This window comes from Argiope bruennichi, chromosome 10 (assembly GCF_947563725.1).
Source record: "Argiope bruennichi chromosome 10, qqArgBrue1.1, whole genome shotgun sequence".
Lineage (NCBI taxonomy): Eukaryota > Metazoa > Arthropoda > Arachnida > Araneae > Araneidae > Argiope > Argiope bruennichi.
This window is the reverse complement of record NC_079160.1, coordinates 63,257,005-63,271,451: the sequence shown is the minus strand read 5'-3', so window position 1 is coordinate 63,271,451 and position 14,447 is coordinate 63,257,005. Positions and strand designations below refer to the sequence as shown.

Genomic DNA, 14,447 nt, shown 5'->3' with positions numbered 1-14,447 from the left:
TATTTTCATTTAAATGGAATATATATATATATATATATATTAGAGTTATAATATATGCTTCAGAAATACATACAATTTTTATATATATTCATGTCAAAATAATTCGTCATCACTAACAAAAATCTTTTCCATCAAACCTACACACTATTTAGGGTTAACTTTTAAATCATTTTTCAGACGTTATCTTACCGCTTCTCTACCTGCATGATTGCGATACCTGTTGGAAGGTAGGATAAAGATAGGTAATTACAGCACACGTTCAGCTCTAATTGTCACTTCGGAATGGCAACACACACCCTTCCCCAACCGATTTAGTAGTGACAACCTGTGATTAAACGTCCGCAGTTCGAATCCCCTCTTGAATCTACTTGAGAGAACTTCTCCACTCATTAAAAAAAGGAAGGAAAACATTCATTCATTCTCTTTCCCTTTTCGAAGGAAATGATTCATTGTTTTTCCTGCGTATTGAACCTTTCCCTGCGACAGATGGGTCGTTTGCCAGCTCGCCTGTGATGAATGCATCAGTAAACAATGGAATCGCTCTGACAATATATGCATGTCCAACTGCATTTAAATGTCATTTTTCTTGTGTATTAAAAAAAAGATAGAAATCCACAACCTTTTTTGCTTGTCAGACAATTTGTCTGCTGTAATATATTTTTTTAATTAAATTATTTTTCGTGGAGATCAGTTTGGAAGAGTATACGGAATAGATAACTTTCGTGTTAGGAGATTGTAAAGTTCCTAAAAAAATACTCTCCCCTACGAAAGAAAAAAATTAGTACTATCGAATTTATCTAATACGAAACTGATTAGATCATAGTAAAAAATTTGATTTTACCAGAAATTCGAATTTTTGCTTATCAGATAGTTTGTCTGCAGTAATATATTTTTGTAATTTAATAATTTTTCGTGTAGATCATTTTGAAAGAGCATACGGAGTAGATAGTTTTTATATTAAGAGGTTGTGAAGTTCCTAAAAAAATGCTCTATTCTACGAAAGAAAGAATTAGTACAATTCAACTTGTCTAATTCTAAACTTATGAAATCATAGTAAAAAATTTGATTTAACCAAAAATTCGAATTTTCGCTTATTAGATAGTTTGTCTGCTGTAATATATTTTTCTAATTTAATCGTTTTTCGTGCAGATCAGTTTGGAAGAATATACGAAAAAAACTTTCATATAAAGAGGATGTAAAGTTCCTTAAAAAAAAAAGTGCTGGATTCTACGAACGAAAGAATTAGTACAATTCAACTTGTCTAATTCTAAACTTATGAAATCATAGTAAAAAATTTGATTTAACCAAAAATTCGAATTTTTGCTTATTAGATAGTTTGTCTGCTGTAATATATTTTTCTAATTTAATCGTTTTTCGTGCAGATCATATTCAAAGAGCGTACGAAATAGACAACTTTCATGTTAAGAGTGTAAAACTCTTTAAAAAAATGCTCTATTCTACGAAATAATGAATTAGTACTACTAAACTTGTTTAATTTGAAACTGATGAGATCTTTGCAAAAAATGGGAAAAAAAGTCTTGTCCCATATTTTTATGAAAAATAACTACTGTGTTATGATTAGTCTGTTGTATAACAGATTGCAGTCGGTTCAATATTCCAAGGCGAACTAACTACGCACGCACTTGTGTAATATAATGAACCCGAAATAAATAAGGCGATAAATTCGCAATTACATAATTGCATTTATTATTAGTTTTATAATTTTTCATAAGATATTAAAAGAAAAATTGTTGATTGTATGAAATTTAAATTATTTATTTGGAAAAGAATACTAGCTAAAGACTGAAAAACGAAAACTGTTGCAGGAAAGATAATAAATATTCCGCTTTTATTTAAAATTTCTGGTTTGACCAAATATTTACGTGTTTTTGTTTATTCATTTTAAAAATATCTGATATTATCTGTTTTTGGATACAAGCTTCTTCATGCAAAATATCTGATATTATCTGCTTTTGGTTACAAGCTTTTTCAAGCTAAATATCTGATATCATCTGCTTTAGGATATTAGCTTCTTCGTGCTAAATATTGACTTTATCTGGCTGTTAAATTATTAATATGGATAAGTTTATTTAAAATATCATTGTTATTTATTAAGATTAGAAAACATTATTTAATAATATTTCGAATTATATCGCGTGCGGTTAAAAAAACGAATATGTTAGAGTCTGTGTAATTTATCGGTTATTATTAATATTAACTAAGTTTCTTCATAACAATGAAAATTTTATTGCATATTATATATCTTATTAAATTTTACAAAATGAAATTGGCATCATTAAAAATATAATTTTTGAATTTCAAAATGACGTAAAGTTAATTTTTGTGTGGTAATAGTTTCGAAAGATAAACACGCACATGCAAACACAAAGAAAAAAGCCCAAAACTTGCTTAGTTTTTTTTTATTTGCTTATATTTTATTTAGCTTTTGTACATTGAAAATTTAATAGAGTCTTTCCTTATTTCTTAAGATTATGAGTGCCAAATTTTATCAAGACTAGACCTAAACTGTTGTTTAATATACAAGACATGCAAAGAAGCATTCTTCTTTAATTATTTAGATTAACCCTTATGCTTTATTCTTCAGATGATACTTAATTCCATAGGACCAGTTGATAATTTTTTGAGTAAATTTCCGTTTGGAATAAAAATATTTCATGCCTACACTTTCAATTAAATAAATCAATATAGTTAACAAACAGCCAAGTTTTTTTTTCCGAATAGTATTAATTTACTAATGTATCTAATCAAATAAATTTAAAGTTTTCTTTACAATATATAATAAGATAAGACAGGTTAAATGTTTAATATTAAAAATTATTTTGTGTAACTTCCTTTGGAACAAACGTTATGGATAAAGATTATGGGTTCAAAATCAAAGTGTATGCGGCATTGCGTCTCTCATATTTAAGCAATATTACGACTGGGACCAAAGTCCAGCTGTTAGCTTCTCCAAACAAACCAGCACGTTTTAGCAAATTGAACAAATTTTAACAAATGACAAATATTGAATATTTTTATCGTTGAACTTCGACTATCCGAGTTGACTAGGACAGTAATCTTTTTGCTGATTGAAAGCTCAGTAAATTAATTTTAAATCATAAATTAATTTTTCTTTCTTCCGACTAAGTTTTTGAAAATTGCTTATTTGAAAGCTTAAAAAAGTTTTAAAGTATTTCCAGAATCAACATTTTAACAAATCTTTTTATTAGTTGTCAAACTTTTAATATGCATTTTTGAAACATTAATTTATTTTGATAAGAGAATTCATAAATGTCAATCTTTTTTCCCAGTGATTATTTAAGGATGTTCCCAAGACATTATTTTCTCCCGCTCATCAATGCGAAACTTCCCGATACGAGTTACAGTCTCTTTTTCTTGAAAATGTGTGGGGTTGGGTTTTATCATTATTGAAGTGCTTAAGAAGGGAACTGTGGGTGTAAATTTATATGTTTTCCCTTTAAATTAATTCTTGAGGATAAGGATGTCGATTTACAAATTTTTGTTTCTTGAAAATTATTGTATGTGTCCGGTGACAACTTTGACAACCGTTTTTCTTTCTGAAAAAATTGTATTTATTTTAAAAAGGAAAAACATAATTCGTTTGTTTCATAATCGCTGAGTTGAACTAAGACTTTTGCTGATAAAGACTTGGATAATCAAAGTTTTTATAAAGGTTTTTTATTCAAAAAATATATAAAAAAAAGTATTCCATACTTTTCCATATATTATTATTCCATGCTTTTTTTATTGGTCATGTAAACCTTTCGATGGATCTTCTGTTCATTTCCATCACACATACTGTCTTTACTGGATCATATTCCTTTAGAAAAACTGATCCCCTGTAAGGACAGAGCCCTTTAGAAAAGAGATGCTTACTGTATTTCCAGGAAACATCTCTTCTGATGGCTCATCTGTTCAAGGGGGAAAGAAGGCTGGACGTTATCTAACCCAGTCACGTATGCTTAGAAATTGGGGGGAGGGGCTAAGGGGTCCCGCAAATAAGTAATGCAGCCCTCTCATTCGTTGCCAGTTGCATTAAGGGAGCAGCGTCAGTTCACTGTGTCTGAATAGAGGAATTTTTAGTGTCTTCCAGAATCTGTCTGACATAAAATATCTTCTGTTTTGATCTAGAATATCTTCAGAACTATCTTCTGTTTTGACAATATAATTTCCACTGCCTTTTGCGACATTATTGAGAAATTAGACATTTCCATTCGTAGGATCTTATAAAAATTCTGAACTTATTAAAAATTTGATGGATATGATGCTTTTATTACAACACTGCTTTCTGATGAGTGAGTGGAGTTTCCAGAATCTGTGACATGCACATCTGTTTTGACCTAAAATATCTTCAAAAATACATCTGTTTCGAAGATATTTTTCTATTATCTTCTTTATTGAGCAATTAAATTCCCACTCGTTGGGTCTTATAAAAATTTTGACTTTATTGACAATATCATGCTTGTGTAATGCTTTCTGACTCATGTTTAAATCTATAGCAATCTTTCTTTCTCGAACCATTTTTAGAGTTTCATTGACCAAAATAGTATTTATAGAAGCTTTTGTCAGAAACTTTAATTATGAGTTTTAAAAATTGAGCTGAAAAGGATGTTTTGTAATTAGAATCAGTATTCCACCCCTTTTGTTTGCTTAAACCATTACAGTATTTGATTCTGGAACTCTTGTGTTAAATAATATTTATCGTGGTTTCTTCATTCATATTTAATTTAGACTGTGCTTTTCATATTCTTATTAAAAGTTCGAATAGTCTAGCCTTTCTGAGTAATTTAAGACTATTCAATATTAATGTGGAATGCATACTTTAAAAAAATTCACCTGGTTATTTGATAAGATCCTAAAACACGTATTTAATTGAATAAGTCAAAACAAATTATAATATAACATGTACAAATTAAAATGTGCACATGCAAGCTATACCCCGATCTAGCCAGAGGCCATACGGGAAACTTGATAGGGCCTCCGAAGAGCAACTTCACCTATCATGAAGAAACAAACGACACTTGGTGATATTGGAACTTGCAAACAACAAAGGACCCTCTAGAGAAAACGCCTATTAGTCCAGAAAAAAAAATTACACTGTGCATTACATATTAAATCGTTAAACATTAAAAATGCATTAAATGTATGCTAACTTTTTACATTAGGAGAGAATTAAAGACAAGAGCTTTCACAAAATGTAGATCTGTAAACAAAATGCAATCTTTAAGACTAGATCAGGCTCTTGTATTTCGAAATATTATAACATACAGCTTGTCCAAAAAATATTTTTATTCTTACAATTTATTAAAAAAATTGGAAATACTGGCATGCTTTTTTTTTTTTTGCATTAGATAATACTCCCCCCTCCCATTTTTTTCTTTAACTTAAAGAAGTTTTTCCCACTTTCTAATTAGAATGCTTCAACGTGCACACAATTAGTTCAATGTCATGGAAGCTTCTTCAAGGTCGACCGGATTTCAGTCTTAACTAAACTGTACTTACCGTCATCAGTCTATTATGCCATTCATAATATGACGGCGTTGAAATTTCGATAATTTGCAGTCTGCAATTCACTACAAATTGTTAATTGTGTTCCAGTTTTAAATTACATAAAATTTGCGCTATTTCTAACTGTGAAGTCACATCGAAACAAGAATAAAAATGCCAAAATATTTGATGTCTTTTAATAAAAAATCATTCTTAAAAGAAATAGACTTTTTTTTTTCAGAAATAGAATTTAAAAAAATCATAAATGTATATCTTAGCTGATTTTCATTGTTATTTAAATTTAAAGATACTTATATGACATATTGTGTAATCAATTCAATTTATCCACATTCTTGAAATTGTTTTGTAATCTCTCTCTAACTTTAATTTCCGTTGTTACACTGATTGCTGATTTTACAGTGCTCCCATTTCTGTACCTGTAACTATCCAACGTAAAGTTACAGTATCACGTTAAAACAACATGATTAGAATACTTACTAGCTCAGCTAAATTTCGGTAAATCCCCTTTTCAAACTTATGTAAACTTCGATTTTTTTTTTTCCCACTTGGTCTCTTTTTCTGCTATCTGCCTTGCTTTGCTAAGTCGGTCGCTCTAAACCGGGACTTTATTCAAATGATTTAATTAAAAAGTTATTTTATTATTACATTTCAGTTCCTGAACTAGTAAGTAAAAAGATTACTAGGGAAATCGATATCACTTATATAATTTCATAAAATTCTTTAAAAATATTTTAAGTATTAAAGTAAAAATAATTGAGAAAATCACTTTGACTTTAATAATAGTATCATTAAAATTGGTTAAATATCTATATTTTAATTTTTAAAAATTTGTATTTAATTCCACCTTTGGAATTTGAAAATTTTCTGAACAATTGAAATTTAATTTAATTTTGCTTCAGTAAGTGAAACTATTGCTCAGATTCTTTCTCTGTTTCTACTTAAGGTCAGTCTTTCATGACTTCGCTTTTTTGATAAATAGCGAAGATGATTTAATTCAAATTTGACTGATTATTTATTCTGTAAGGGAAATAGTTAACATCATCTTCACATAACTGATTTCATTAGAACTTTCAAAATAATTATATTTCAACTCTTTAAATAATAAGAAAAAAATAATTAGTGATATATTCCTCGTTTAAACTATTCCACTAGAATTCATTAAATAACTAAACGCTGTCCCAAAATTAACGCAAGATTTGAGTTTGCCCCCATTCGTGCATTAAAGTGTTAGCAACCCTATTAAAACAACCATATGCCAGCCGATAGTTTAGAGTTAGTAAAGAGCGAGCGTTACTCGATAGAATGAAGCGGTATGTGATGCGCTAGGATAGAACCTGGGACCTGGTGGTTTGTAGTTCAGTGACTAAACCAGGATACAAAAGCGTACGCTCGGGTAGCGCAGTTGTTAACTGGCTTATATGCTATTCACCACAAGAACAACGTGTTTTCATTACTGAACAATATTTCAAAAATAATGAAAATCTGGCGGCCACAGTTTGAAAATGTGAGAATTGGCCCCTTTGATCATGTGATTTAACATCATTGGATTTCTTCTTATGGGGTTATTTGAAGTCAAAGGTCAACAAGCCCACAAGGACGCGTGCAATGAAGGAGGAAATTCAGCGCTGCATCAACGAAATTCAGCCACATTTATGCAAAATGGTCATGGAAAATTTCGACAAAAGAGTGCGTCTGTGCCAGCAAAGCCGCGGAGGCCATTTGCTCTATGTGTTATTCCATACATAACCCTATCCTGTGTACTTTACAATTCAATAATAATATTACAATTCAATAATAATATAACAATTCAAAGAAAAAAAAACTGTGTTTTTTATTTAATTCAAATTTTGCGTTAACCGTCTTCCTATCGTGTAACTCTCGATTTTTTTAATAACCCTAAACATTATGAATGGTGGCAAATTCAAATCTTACGTTAATTTTTAACCCTTTATGTTTTAATCCCTTAAAAATTTTACTTCCACCTTCCCCTGCAGAACTAAATTACTTGCAGAGTTTCTAAAAATAAAGCTAGTTCCTTATTTTCATCTAAAGAAAAAAAAGGGGGGGGGATTCTGCTTTAAAATAAAAATATTTTTTATCAATCATCTAAATTCTTCGGAAAGGGATATTTTCTCAGTATTTCTTTTCACTATTTAGTTCCCCGAATTCCACTTCTAAGTAACGCTTGAATAAGTGAAATTGCCATTCAGGCTGCTGCTGTATTCCCACATTAGGTCCTTCATTATTAGCTCTCGCTTCAATAGAATGAGACAAATAATAAAAAAAAAATATGAGAAAGAGGCAGATAAAAAAAATATGAGAAAGAGATATTGGAATTATAGAGTGAGAAAGAAGCTATTGATAAATAAATAAGTGGTGAAATAAAATATGGAAGAGTTCTCTCGCCATGCGGAACCAAGTGGTGGTGGTAGGGGGGGGGGTCGTTCTGTTTGAAATAACGGATCCCTCGCCCCTTCCCTCCCCCCTTCCTGTAGAGATGGGTTGGGGTGGAAAAACGACTTTTACTTGTAAAGGGCAAAAGCCATGCCCGGTTAGAAACGGTCACGTACACACAATGCACGGGTATTGAATTTTTGACTGGCCAGTACATCTTTTGGAGATTAATCATTACTCATGTTTATTATCATGTTAGTTTTTAACGATATGCAAACTATTCATGTTGATTTTGTTGTTATATTGCAGAATTAGTTACTGTTGGAATAAAATTTAGCATTTTAACGGAGCCGGAGTTGATTGAGTGAGTCGATTTTAAAAAAATGATGCTATACTGACTGGAGATTTTGCAAAGCTATGATTTATTTCAAATTGGAATTTTAAAAAAATAGTTTTCGAAAGGCTTTTCTAGATGTGTTTTCGAAAAGGTATTATGTTCTTTTTGTCGAGTTCGCAAAATATTCATTTTCCACTTAGGGTTTTGGTTCAAGTTCAGAATAAAAATTCATATTTAAATTTATAATTAAAATCAACATTCATATTGAATGTGACGCTAATTTAATAAATCAACTTAAGAAGAACGATGATTATAGGTTTTCCGAGTAGAAATTCTTTGCTATCAGCAATTGATTTCAGGACCGAATTTTTTAAAATTATTGCAAAAAACAATTGCAGACGGGATTTGAAGAAAATATCACGTTTTATTTGTAGATTCATCTTAGAGCTTTAATACAGCTATTGAATGAAAATTCAAATCTGTACTTGACTGTGTGTTAACTGAATGCTTGGATAAGGATGACGGCAATTAAACTGAGAGGATTTTTTTTGTACGAGCTATGATCTGCTTGCAAATTTAATATTTAAAAAATTGCGTCGAAAAATTTGTAAATGAAAAGTGATTTAGGTAAAGGTACATAAAAGAATTGGCCAAGACAATTTTTGGTGATATAATAAACTAAAGAAGCTAAACCATTATTTAGTTTTATTCTCTCGATCGTTTTTTTTTTTTTTTGCTGCAGGATTTGCAAAATTTTCAAATTTAGCTATGGATTAAAAAATCCCCCCCCCCTCACCTAACACACACTGAACATGTGTTCAATGTGCGAGTGGGTTTCTAAAATAAAGATGATAGAAGTTTCATTTATGGAGAATTTTATGAGCATTCGAATAAAAGTGTTTTAAAAGTCTATGAATAAAAATTGTTGTAAATGAATGTAGAAAATGAAGTATTTAAAAAAATAATAATGAAAGATGTCACTATTAATTCATTAAAAAAATTGGTTTAAATATTTCATTTATGATTGCTAAAACAACTTCTTGCTGTTAATTTTGTAAATTAATTGTAAGAAATTTATATAATTCCACCACCTGTTTCATCTTATATATATAGTATATTGCTGAAGAAAGTAGTTACAGACATTATGGACATATGTAAAAATGCACTGATTTATATTAAGCACTGATTTAAGAAAATAAATAAATAAAATGTAAAATTGTTATTTTTGCGTATTTTAAGTTTCTGTTACTTGCATCATGTTTCTCAAAAATCAGTGACTCGTTAGACGCGTTATAGGCCAAAAACCTTATCATTACCACCATGAAAATTCCTGCCTAATTTTTTGGATAACCAATAATTATGTAAAATCCAACCAACTGTTTTTTTAAAAACTTTTGCAATTTAGAAGGTACTGATTTAGGGGGAAAAAAAATGCTGGTGTATGCTTTCTCGAAAAACAAATTCATCCAAAACCAGTTACTTTATTATATTTTCAGTATTTCACTCAAAATTTGAAATTTTTATTATCTGAACCAATATAATTCAAGGGTTCATATTTGTTTATGATTTTGCCAGCAGAAAAGTTTGAGGAGAAACCTTATTATTTTTGTTTAGATATTTGAATAATAATTTTCTTTAATATTAAGTATGTTTGAAGACATTACTTTTTTATCCAGTTATAATATAATGCTTCAATGCATCGTTGTAACCATGTGGAAAGAATAATAAAGGCATTAAGTATGAATTTTTCGTATGTACAATAGATTTTGTAAAATATTATGCGAATGCTGTTGAAAATGATGCGAAGATAATTAATTATGTTTAAAATATATTCATACCTTCGTATGATAGGATTATAGTTTTGACTAAATCTATATTGTCCAAACTAAATACGTCACCAGGGGTGTTTTAAGTTTGTGGCCAGGCAATTAAAGAATATTTCTTCAACTTGATCATACGTTCACTACGTAATTTTTATGACAGATAAAACTTTCGAAATATGGTCTGTGTGGGATTTACAAAATGATGATTTACCTGAACTTCATAACAATGAAAATGAAATAATTAAAAAATATTGGAGGAGAATTGTTGAATGACACAGAATCACTTCAAGTTTAAAATTCAGGATTTTTTTTTTTTTTAACAACAGTGGCAACTAGAATGGAAGTATTTAGAACCAAGAAAAAGTAACTCTCTAAAAGTGATGAAGTAGATGTTTTTTTAAATGGTAGTGGAATTATATGTTAATAGTAACTTCTTTTCATATAAACTGAATTTCATATTCTAATTCAAGCAAATCTAGGGAAATATAAAATCCTTGCATTGAATTAGGACTAGAGATTAAACAATGATTTTTTTTTTGTGTGTTATTATAGCAGACGAAGCTTGGCAACATTTAGATATTTCGTTTTTGATTCTTGGAATTTGGCAATTTCATATCTTAATTTAGTCAAGTAAACTTTTATATATCAACCTTTCATATATTTAAAAGGTTACTTGATTTGAAAAAAAATATTAACATCTTATGGAAATTTCCTCGTTATATTATGATTTAAATGAATACAGGAAGTATAGATAAAAGAATAAACATATAGAAAATTTGAATAAAAGTTCTTTGAACTGAACAATTTATAGAAGTGAATTAAGATTCAAGCCAATATAGAGGCTTTGGAATGCCCGTTAAGATGAGGTGTAAGAGTAAAAATATTACTTACGAATTCTCGAAAACAATAGCATGACTTAATATTTTTTATTATATAAAGAAAAAAAATGGAGAAAAAAAAATATTTTTTATTGTTACGATAATGTATATTTTCACGAATTCGTTTTTTGTTGATTCCCCACCCCCTATGCATGAAATATATTGAATTAATATTTTTTGTAGGCATTTGTTGTTAAATTAAAAAAAAAAAAACTCTTATATAAAAAATCTTTTCAATTCACAAATCAATATTTTTTTTGAAATTATTTTCCATTTCAAAACATATATTCTATAATTGCAAATGTCAAAGTCCCTGCTCGTATATTACTACTTAGAGCAGGGGTGAGTAGACTTTTCCAGTGTATGGGCCACTTCTAATTTTTTCAAGATGTTGCGGTCCACCCAGTGGGCAGGTGTGATGAGCTAGAAAAAGGGTCTACTATATTTATTACAACTTATTAAAGAATATGCACTTGCCTACATAACTATAAATATAACAATATTAGCAAAATGCAAACATAATAAAATTAGCCACAAATATAATATAAAATGATGCATTTTATATCAAACAACTCAAAATACATTAAAAAAATAATCATTTTCATCTATAGTTAGTTCTTTTAGTAACAGTTAGTGGAAGTCTTAGTCTTAGCATACTGTCCGCCAATCTTGAATATGTCCGTGTATAATTACTAAGATCTACTGCTAATCTTGTCTTGAATTATAAGTGGTCGTCTGTGAGACTGGAATGATATGTTGTCGTAATTATATTTATCGTTGAAAATGTAGATCATACAGGTAAGTAGAGCCAAAGAATGATGCTAAATGATATGGAATTTTTTTTAAATTAAGATACTTTACTTCGTCTATTAGATTTCAAAAATTATTCTTAGGTTCTTTTAGGTGCTTTTAAAATTGTCATTTTGAAAGAGAAAAACTTTGTTTTCCTCAAGAGATAAAGAGAATATATAATTTATATTTTTAGTTCTTTTTCTACATCAACATTGGATAGAGAACATTGAATGTAACAATTGTTTCTTTTAGTATACGCATCTTAGATCTTAATAAAGGCGGTTCTCCCTAAAATGTCTTGGTGGTTCGCTGGTTGATCGCGATCGACTTAATGCTCACCCCTTATTTATAGAGACCATAAAATTGAACACTTTTTCTTATGTCTTTTCTCCATCTATATGATTTGAAAAACTGACAGAAATTTCTTGAACATCCGGATGTGTAGTTATTGCCCTGTGAAAAATTTAATTTAGCACTAAACACTTTTTGCGCAGAATTCATTTTTGGTTAGGAGATATTACTTATTGTATAGAATACATTACTATAGTTTTCTTTTCTCACCTTAATGCAAATTTTAATGTCTTTTTGTGATTTTAAAAAGCAGACCATTTTTATATCTAACGAAAAATATGGTATAATGTTTTTAATTTTATTTTTGTATTCGTGGAAATATTATATTCCTCTTGTCATAAGTGTTAATGCCTCTGTTTTAAGAAATCTCATGGGAAATTAATCTTAAAAATTTCCCATGCTTAATTTAAAATAAAAAGGTTATTATTATTATCTTTTTTTTTGAAAATTTGTCCTTTCAATCAATTATGAATTATTTATTAGTTTTTGTCTTTCCAAAAGTTTATAAAAGTCTCAATTTGTCAAATTAAACTATTAAAACATGCCACCCTTTACTGCGGTTTTCTGTACAACGTTTATAAACTATCAAAGAACGGAAACTGGAAGCAGTGGATTTTTTTTCTTTCTCTCCAGATGAAATCGAATGCTTACATGAAGATTTCTCTGAAGATACAGGAGGGGTGGGGGGTGGGGAGAAAAGAAAAAACTTGACGTAACATCTACCCCCCATCCTCCGCCCTTTCCGGAGCGAGCCAACGAACGCTCAAGGCCACTGAATTGGACTGATGCCAACAACTGGGAACGTTATTTACACTCACCGCGGAGAGCAGTGGCCTGACGCTAGCTCTTTGTTCTGTGGCCGCCATACCTATCGCACGCTCTCGGATATTCCTACAGCAGACAGCATTCGGTGTGATAGCGTTCTGTGCTCGTCCTCCCTTTCGCTTATGTGGAGTTAGTTACAGTGTGGATTATAAAATTTAGCAAAACTTTTTTTTGAAGAAGTGTGATTAAAATGTGTTTTACAGAGTGCAGTAAACCGACAATTCTTCGAGGATTCGGATTTGGCGTTCGCTTTTAGAACGTTCGAGATGAATTTATGTTTCACAGGTTAGTTCACTTTCGCTTGACACAACTATACTTATTTTCGAGTTACTAATTCATTTAGTGGTTAAGACATAGAAGAAATTCACCTCAGATTTTAAAAGAAAACTAAAAAACTTTTGTTGTTACTGAAATTTCTAATAACATTTTTATATTATAAAGAATCGCTTGGCAATTTTTATTGGCTAATTTGATCTATTTGTTTTTAGTATAAAACTGCTTAAAATTAAACTTTTTGTTGGTTAAATCTCTTTTTTTTTCCTTGCTTTGCTTTTAATTATTTCTTGTAATTTGATCCAGGTTTTATTCTATTCCATATTTTACTTACAGAGGAGGTGCCTTTATTAAGGATACTGATTATTTAACGTTAGTACTAACGTAACGTCAACAAAAGTACAGCGAACATCTGTCTAAAAATAATATTGTTAAAAAAATATTCTTCTGAAATTCGAATTACTTCATTTATTTTATGCTTTTGTGACATCCATGAAGGCATGAAAATCAACGGGAGACTGTTATGTTTTTGTATTTGTTATTTACTGACATTTGACTTTGATGTTTTTCAATACATCCATATTAAAGTAATTTTTTTTTTTTCCATTCCGTAAATAATTTTTGCCGTCAAGGCGTTCTTTCAGCATTCGATTTTTATTCTGCCGTCTTCCCCCCCCCCCCTCTCTCGTCTGCTTTCTTTTAATGTCTGTGACATTCTAAATGCTCTTTTATGGCTTTCTCTCTTTCATTTTCTACCATTGTATCTTATTTGATCGTTCGAAATTGCCAATCGTTTTATATTCGACTTTTAATAGCCGAGAGGATTTTATTTAGACATAATAGATGTACTGAAATTTCTCTTAACCTAATAACAACGTGTTAGCATGTTTAGCTTTTAATTATCAACATGATATTGAGTATCTTAACTTTTGGTTTGAATAATTTACAGTATATTTCTTTTCTTTTCCTACTGTTTGTTTATTAAATATTATTTATAAAATGTATTGTAAAGAAACTTTCATTGATTACGACATACAACAATTAAGAAGTCTATCGTAACCATATTTTAACCAATTAATTTAGCCAACCGATTTAATTTAGCCTTTTCGGGCACTACTGACAACCCCAAAAGCCAATTTATTTATTATCAAATAATATTTTTTAACTCTCGTATAAGCGAGAAAAATACTATTTGGGATTCTTCAAGATTTGAAATTATTGTATTAAAGTTACTTGGATAACACG

At 29.7% G+C, this 14,447-nt stretch overlaps 1 protein-coding gene across 3 annotated transcripts in view; it reads left to right on the top strand.

The window, feature by feature from the left end:
* The window catches only part of LOC129988222 (zinc finger protein AEBP2-like), a 268,585-nt gene that overhangs the window by 173,776 nt on the left and 80,362 nt on the right, over positions 1-14,447 (top strand). The window contains exon 1 of one of the 3 annotated variants that reach the window (XM_056096389.1): positions 12,946-13,214. The exons of the other annotated variants lie outside the window; for them this stretch is intronic. Within the exon in view, the coding sequence (XP_055952364.1) occupies positions 13,204-13,214 (11 nt within the window). The 5' untranslated portion in view covers positions 12,946-13,203. Of the gene's footprint in view, positions 1-12,945; positions 13,215-14,447 lie in introns of those variants that run through there. 3 annotated transcript variants of the gene reach the window in all.